This window comes from Phalaenopsis equestris, unplaced genomic scaffold, assembly GCF_001263595.1.
Source record: "Phalaenopsis equestris unplaced genomic scaffold, ASM126359v1 Scaffold000517, whole genome shotgun sequence".
Classification (NCBI taxonomy): Eukaryota; Viridiplantae; Streptophyta; class Magnoliopsida; order Asparagales; family Orchidaceae; genus Phalaenopsis; species Phalaenopsis equestris.
In genome coordinates this window covers 528,835-537,588 of record NW_018164957.1, presented here as the reverse complement: position 1 = coordinate 537,588, position 8,754 = coordinate 528,835, and the positions used below count along the sequence as shown (strand labels likewise).

General features: G+C 36.6%; 1 protein-coding gene across 1 annotated transcript in view; it reads right to left on the bottom strand.

Annotated features, from left to right (window-relative positions):
- Positions 1-648: 648 nt before the first annotated feature.
- LOC110028609 overlaps positions 649-8,754 on the bottom strand; it is a 37,697-nt gene continuing 29,591 nt past the window's right edge. The window contains exons 5-8 of the mRNA XM_020730525.1: positions 8,347-8,594; positions 7,786-8,296; positions 7,262-7,417; positions 649-1,195 (exon numbers count right to left, since the gene is read on the bottom strand). Of these exons, the coding sequence (XP_020586184.1) occupies positions 911-1,195; positions 7,262-7,417; positions 7,786-8,296; positions 8,347-8,594 (1,200 nt within the window). The 3' untranslated portion in view covers positions 649-910. The remainder of the gene's footprint in view (positions 1,196-7,261; positions 7,418-7,785; positions 8,297-8,346; positions 8,595-8,754) is intronic.

The window sequence follows — 8,754 nt, the reverse complement described above, 5'->3', positions numbered from 1 at the left end:
AATCTTTAGCTCTAATGTTATTTGCTAGAAATGAATCAAAACGGGGAATACATTTATGTCAGATATAATAACGACTCAACCTATCATCTGTCAAGAGGTTTAAGCATCCAGGTGAGCGTTAATCAGTCAAGGTTAGCTTTGTTCACCTTTAGGACAATAGCAATTGTTCGGAATAACCAAGAAATAATAAAGGTGCTTTTACATACATGCCATTTAATTTTTTGTATTTGCAAATTTAATATTTTATTATTGCATGAAGATTCAACACACACAAATAATAAAAAAAAAAGGAAAAGGAATTATGACTTTTTATGTGGAAAAACCCTTTAAAAAAATCACGGTCTAACTCAATCAAAATAATCCACTGTAAGTAACTAAATATTAATATACAATATTTTCTTACAACTGATAGATTTAGGCATTCCATAGAAGTCCTCGTGTTCTGAATATGACAAACATATGTAATGGCCATGGAAAGTTATTTTTAGATCTTCAAGAGAGCATTGTGTTACAATTGTATTTCATATAAAGCATTAGCAAGTGAGGGTTAAAGTCGGTGGTTAGTAGGAGTGGTCTGAGGTCGAAGTCGGCTGATGGGCGATGATCTACAGCTGCGGAGGCCAAAATTTATCATGAAACCTTTTATACAGCATTATACATTACTACCGTATTTAGCACATGTCATTAGCAAACAAGGGCCACTGACAATGGTGACCAGACGCGGCCAGCAGTAGTCGATGACATTATAAATGAAAATATTTCCACTTATATGTGAACAAATCTCCCAAAAACAAAAAAAAAAAACAAAAAAAAAAAAACAAGAGACGCACCAACTTCATTCTACTAGATGCATAAGAAGAGCCATCAAGTGTTCAGACTTCCTATACACAAAAAACAAAAAGAAGCCTCCTCAATCTAATATTATGATCTCGGCCCGGGCGGAAGACCTACGGAACCCCAAGATCTTTTTGAAAAGTTTGACTTTCTCCAGAGCTTCAAGTTCTAGCTTTATAATCAGCGACTCAAGCTTCGACGCACTAAAAAGTATAAACTGTATGAACTCCACTTCATAGAGAATGCCCATAAACCCACTTAGCCTCACAATCCGAAGCCCATCACAATTAAAATTAGGGTTTTTCTTTCTATCAAAAAAGCTTGAGAGGGGTGCGGTAGTATTGCGCACATCTGATTCAGCCTGCGGATTAAGAAAATAAAAAATAAAATTTGGACACTTAAATTAAGATGTACTTCTGGCCTGAAATGTTCAAAAAAAAGGCAATTACATAATTAGCATTTTAAACTTTGCTATTTCATCCGTTTCTCAAATTTTCACTCCAATGTCAAATTTCATAATAATATCCAAAAACTCATATTTTTCAATTTTATCGAACTTCCAAAGTTTGATCTAGCATGCATAAATGCGCTGATTTAGTGTTTCGACAAAATTGACTTGGGTGCTAGTTTTGTAAATAGCTAAGTTTCGAGTGCTATGCATGTAATTAGCCATTCCTGTAATTATGGCTCATACAACAAGCTTATCTGCTTAACAGGAAGAACACAAACATCGCCATGGCCATTTTTTATCCTGTTCTAAATGATATAAACTCTAAATTATGATTTTACATATATACATATATATAAAGAGAGAGAGAGAGAGATGTTAGGTATTGTGGAGCTCGGTTCACTTCCTGATTGGTCAGTCTTGCCTTCTGCTCTAGTTTCCAAGTTAGGCCTTGCCTTTAATGGGCCTAGAAGGGTTTTATTTGAACGCTTCTGGCTGGAAAGAAGAAGTACCGCCTCCTGCTCCCTTTTTTTGGTTTCTTTCTTTTCGGCGGGGTCGTACAAGAGAAAGAAGCAGCAGAGACTTCTTCAGTTCTGCTTATCCGAGAAGGAAGGAGATAAAGGTTTATTGTTCCTTGTTCTATTCTGATGTAGCTCACATGTAGAGAGAGAGAGGGAGAGAGAGAGAGAGAGAGAGAGAGAGAGAGAGAGAGAGAGAGAGAGAGAGAGAGAGAGAGAGAGAGAGAGAGAGAGAGAGAGAGAGAGAGGGGAGAATGAGCTTTTTTTTGTAAACGTCAAGACGATCGACGGTGTAATTCATCAAACAAATAAAATCCTATACAACTTCGGGGACGTAGGTAATTTATCGAACCACATAAATTTATATGCCTGTTATTTTTGTGCAAATTTCTCGTTCCATTTTTGGTTTTATTGCTGTTGTTTTTTCAAAACAATTGGTATCAGAGTCGTAGTTCGGATCTAAGGAAAAACGATAGTCGGAGACGAAGTGAAGGTATCATGGATCGAGAAATTTGATGACGTAAATTTTGTTTATTAGAAGATGCAGATAGAGGACTATCACTATGAGAAGAAACTTCATCTTCCGTTGTTGGGGAAGCGATCGGAAAAGATGGACGAGACTGAATGGAATTTGTTAGATCGATAAATTTTAGGGTTATTCGATTAACTCTATCGAGATTCATTGCACATAAAGTAATTAAAAAGATGACTAATGCAGATCTCATGACAGCTTTATCAGGTATGTATGAAAAGTCATCAGCAAATAACAAGATGCATTTGATGAAAAAGTTATTCAGCTTGAAGATAACGGAAGGTGGTTGTTGCTCAACATCTGAATGATTTCAATATCATCACAAATCAATTGTCATCTGTTGAAATTGATTTTGATGATGAGATATACGTGCTGATATTGTTGGTTTTATTGTCAAATAACTGGGAAACCGTGAGGATAACAGTTAGCAATTCTGTAGATAAATCTAAATTGAAATATGATGATGTTTGTGATTTGATCTTGACAGAGGAGGTGCACAGGAAATATTTTAGCGAGATATCAGGCTCAAGTTCAACACTGAATGTTGATTCAAGAGGGAGATCAACAGGACAGTAACTCAAATAAAGAAAGATTAAAATCAAATTCTGTTCAACAGACAACCTGTTAGAATTGTGGCAAGACTGATCACATAAAAAAGAACTACAAAATTCGAAGAAGGAGAATGATAGCGCTAATGTTGTAACTGAAAAAGTACAGGATTCACTATTGCTAGCAGTTCACAGTTTTCTTGATAACTGGATACTGGATTCAGGGGCTTCTTTCCATGCATCTTCCCACAGGTAGTTAATGAGAAACTATGTTGCAGGTGAAGTTAGAAAGGTATATCTGGCTGATGGAAAAACTCTGAACGTGGTGGGGATGAGAGACTTTGATATTGCACTCCCTAAAAAGAACAAATGAACTTTACAAAGGATCAGACACATTCCTGAGTTGAAGAAAAACAAGAGGGTTGTCATTAATTAGTGTTCTCATATAGCACGTGGAAGATTACTAAAGGACTATTAGTACTGGCTCGGAATAAGAAAACTGACACACTATATATGACTATAGGTTTACTGCACATTGTTGCTACTACAATTGCAGAGAGCACCATAGATTTTCACTCCAATGTCAAATTTCATAATAATATCCAAAAACTCATATTTTTCAATTTTATCGAACTTCCAAAGGTTTGATCTAGCATGCAAAAATGCGCCGATTTAGTGATTCGACAAAATTGACTTGGGTGCAAGTTTTGTAAATAGTAAAGTTTTGAGTGTTATGCATGTAATTATTCATTCCTGTAATTATCGCTCATACAACAAGCTTATCTGCTTAACAGGAAGAACACAAATATCGCCATGGCCATTTTTTATCCTGTTCTAAATGATATAAACTCTAAATTATGATTTTATATATATACATATATATATATATATATAGAGAGAGAGAGAGAGAGAGAGAGATGTTAGGTATTGTGGAGCTTGGTTCACTTCCTGATTGGTTCTGCTCTAATTTCCAAGTTAGGTCTTGCCTTTAATGGGCCTAGAAGGGTTTTATTTGAACGCTTCTGGCTGGAAAGAAGAGGTACCGCCTCCTGCTCCCCTTTTTTGGTTTTTTTCTTTTCGGCGGGTCGTACAAGTGAAAGAAGCAGCAGGGACTTCTTCAGTTCTGCTTATCCGAGAAGGAAGGAGATAAAGGTTTATTGTTCCTTGTTCTATTCTGTTGTAGCTCACATGTAGAGAGAGAGGGGAGAGTTTTTTTTTGTAAACGTCAAGACGATCGACGGTATAATTCCTCAAATAAATAAAATCCTATACAACTTCGGGGACGTAAGTAATTTGTCGAACCACATAAATTTATATGTCTGTTATTTCTGTGCAAATTTCTCGTTCCATTTTTGGTTTTATTGCTGTTGTTTTTTCAAAACAATTGGTATCAGAGTCGTAGTTCGGATCTAAGGAAAAACGATAGTCGGAGACGAAGTGAAGGTATCATGGATCGAGAAATTTGATGACGTAAATTTTGTTTATTAGAAGATGCAGATAGAGGACTATCACTATGAGAAGAAACTTCATCTTCCGTTGTTGGGGAAGCGACCGGAAAAGATGAACGAGACTGAATGAAATTTGTTGGATCGATAAATTTTGGGGTTATTCGATTAATTCTGTCGAGATTCATAGCACATAAAGTAATTAAAAAGACGATTAATACAGATCTCATGACGGCTTTATCAGGTATGTATGAAAAGCCATCAACAAATAACAAGATGCATTTGATGAAAAATTTATTTAACTTGAAGATAACGGAAGGTAGTTGTTGCTCAACATCTGAATGATTTCAATATCATCACAAATCAATTGTCATCTGTTGAAATTGATTTTGACGATGAGATACACGCGCTAATATTGTTGACTTTATTGTCAAATAACTGGGAAACCGTGAGGATGACAGTTAGCAATTATGTAGATAAATCTAAATTGAAATATGATGATGTTTGTGATTTGATCTTGACAGAGGAGGTGCACAGGAAATATTTTAGCGAGATATCATGCTCAAGTTCAACACTGAATGTTGATTCAAGAGGGAGATCAACAAGACAGTAACTCAAATAAAGAAAGATTAAAATCAAATTCTGTTCAGCAGACAACCTGTTGAAATTGTGCCAAGGCTGATCACATAAAAATGAACTACAAAATTCGAAGAAGAAGGAGAATGATAGCGCTAATGTTGTAACTGAAAAAGTACAGGATTCACTATTGCTAGCAGTTCACAGTTTTCTTGATAACTGGATACTGAATTCAGGGGATTCTTTCCATGCTTCTTCCCACAGGTAGTTAATGAGAAACTATGTTGCAGGTGACTTTGAAAAGGTATATATGGCTGATGGAAAAGCTCTGGACGTGGTGGAGATGAGAGACTTTGATATTGCACTCCCTAACAAGAACAAATGAACTTTACAAAGGATCAGACACATTCCTGAGTTGAAGAAAAACAAGAGGGTTGTCATTAATTAGTGTTCTCATATAGCACGTGGAAGATTACTAAAGGACTATTAGTACTGGCTCGGAATAAGAAAACTGACACACTATATATGACTACAGGTTTACTGCACACTGTTGCTACTACAATTGCAGAGAGCACCACAGATTTGTGGCATTATAGGCTTGGTCACATGAGTCGGAGGGGCATAAAAGAAATTCAATCCAGAGGCAAGCTACCAAAGCTGAAGTCAGTTGATCTCAGCATGTGTGAGAGTTGCATCACGGGGAAGCAGAAGATTGGTTTCTTGAAAAATGGCGGCACCAAAAACAGAAAAACTAGATCTTGTACACAGATGTGTGGGGACCTCCTCCAGTTGCATCTCGTGGAGGCTTTCGTTACTATGTCACATTCATCGACGACCGCAGCAGAAAGGTACGAGTTTATTTCTTGAAGCATAAATCTGATGTATTTGATGTTTTTAAGACTTTGAAGGTCATAGTTGAGACAGAGTCATGCTTAAAACTAAAATGTTTGAGGTCTGACGATGGTGGTGAGTACATTGGTGGGTTCAAGGAGTATTGTGCGGCTTATGGTATTAGAATGGATAAGACCATTCCAGGGACACCACAACAAAATTGAGTTGTAAAACGTATGAATAGGATCATAAATGAGCGGGCTAGAAGCATGAGATTGCATGTCGGACTACCAACTTTCTGGATGCGGTCAGCACTGCCATTTACTTGATCAACAGACGGTCATCTGTTTCATTAACTATGAATTACCTAAGGGCTGGAGTGGAAAAGATGTCAAATTTTCTCACCTTAAAACATTTGGATGTCTTTCTTATGTGATTATTAATCATGATGCTCGTAGAAAGCTTGAGGCTAAGTCAAAGAAATATTATTTCATTAGCTATGGAGACGAAGCATTTGGCTATCGTTTCTGTGATTATCAGAATCGGAAGATCATAAAAAGCAACACGTGATTTTTAATGAGAATATCATGTACAAGGACAAGACTGGTATAATTTATAAAGCAGTTCCTCAGAAATCCGAGCTCGTACGGTTTAATGATCTACCAGAGGGCACGATACGGGTCAGTGATGGAAGTGATGAGGAGAGTGAGTTCAGGACACCCATTCCTATTGTTCCGCAGTCAGCTTCAGAGCCATCAAACCCTACAGCTACAGTTCGCAGGTCAGTCAAGAACAAACATTCTTCACCGTGTTTCCCACCAACCTTAAACTACATTCTATTAACAGATGGGAAAGAACCACAAAACTATGAAAAAATCTTGCAAGATGAAAATTCGAGCAATTGGGAGCTAACCAAGAAAAAATATAAGCTGAAGTTGTGCTAGACTTCAGTTGGTCTTCTAACATAAAAACAGAGGTTTTGAGTTGTAGAGGTGGAGGATATCACGTTGAAGGAAAGGATGACGCAGTCAATGGGTGGTGCAATCAGTATTCAAATCTCTAAGTGAGAGAATTTTTGGGTATTGTGGAGGCCGATTCATTTCCTGATTGAGCAGTCTTGCACCTATGGAAACTAATTAAATTTGGAATGGAAACTAATTAAATTTGAAATCCGGTCCTGCGGCTTCTATTAGCAGTTTTTATGACTGGAAATTATTCGAATTGATTTCTATTGTTATATTTTGCTTCATTATTGTTTGCTGCCTCTCTTCCTGATGTATCCCTCCTGCTATAATTTTCAAGTTGGGCCTTGCCTTTACTGGGCCCAGAAGGGTTTTAACACAGATACTTCAAGATCAGCTTGCTAGCACACTTACTCCCTACTAAGTTCAAATTAGTTGCAAGCTGAAAGACTCAATGGCACACTAATGTAATTATTCATAAAATAAAGGGCATTTTAAGCATAAATCTTATTCAACACAACCTAAAACATTTTCACAAATTCATATAAAACTTTTTAACGGCCATACCTCTAGTTCAAGCTTCTTGAGCACAGGGGCATTTTGCAACAAAGAATCAAGTGCCATGACATGCTTCGGATCCACAAATTTGAACTGACTTAATAATACTTCCTTCAAGCAACTATAAGTTGGGAATTGCACAAATGCATCCCATCTTGTCACAAGCTGCCAAAAGAAAGTATTACGTAACATATTAGAGATTGAAGATAGCTGCAAACTAAAAAAGAATAAAGATAAGGGAAACTTACATGCATACCATACATTCTCATGTATTTACATATCTAACACCCAAATTTTGATATTTACATATATAACACCTTGGTGTTATATATCTCTGCATGAAAAGGTGTAATTCACTTTTAAAAGAATAATGATAGTGGTTTCTTTTATGTGAAGTTAAGGATTTGAGTGATATGAATGTAAATATGAATGTTTAGGTGTTTGATAGGTAAATACATGATAATTGTGTGGTATGTATGAAAATGCCCAAAAGAGCAAAAAAAAAAACAGAGAGAGAGAGTCAAATCAGTCACATTAAGAGAATTTTGTTGCAGCTCCAGCCTCTCTATCTTTGGAATATTGCTTAGGCAGCTTGTAAAACAGTACATATCCTCATCCTCACTATCACTATCAAAACCTCCATCATCATTCTTCAACCTTAATGATAAGGAAACAAGATCTGGTGTATGTTCAAGATGGATATCAGCAAAAACTCCCTCAACCACCAATTCTTGAAGCATAGGAGCATTCACTTTCAGATGAAAATGACGATAGCAACCAATAAAGACTAACTTTCTCAGAAGTGGACATTTGGAAACAAGTGAAGCGAAATCGACCGGCAAAATGCTTATATTTTCAAGGAGAAGAGTGGTGAGGCAATTAAAACCATTAAAACCATGGGGAACCTTAAATTTACAATCACTCAAGTCCAGCGATACTATAGCATGACAGAAGTAAAAAGCAAGAGGTAACTTGTACTGGTGGACTGACCAAAATTTAAGAGACAGCTCCTTTACATATTTTCTGGACAAGAAAATCAGCCATCTGTCCACAAAGGCAATGTCTCTATGCCATTAAAGCCATCAAAGACAAACCGATGAATGAGGCCAATATGAAGTAAGAGGACGTGATCGACAATGCTCTCGAGTTTATACTTTGAAGTTGATGAGAAAGTTCGCTTGTTGAATATGAGATGGGGGATGGTACACCACTGATATCGCCACCTGGTAGATAGAATGCTAGTACGTACTGCCTCTGCTATTGGTAAGCACATGAGTATAAGGTCAATGATGTTGCTTGGCAGAGTGCTAATTCTATCATCTGTTGCAAGCTTGTGGCAATTCTGAAAACGAGGAAAACCAATTGAGACCAGAAAAACCAACCGTGAATAATATTTTTTGAGATTCATGAAATTTTAGACAGAATATGTAATTCATAAAATAAGAACTTGTTTGGAACCGCTTATTTGTTATTTGTGAAAAATATGTTTATTTAGTGTCTAA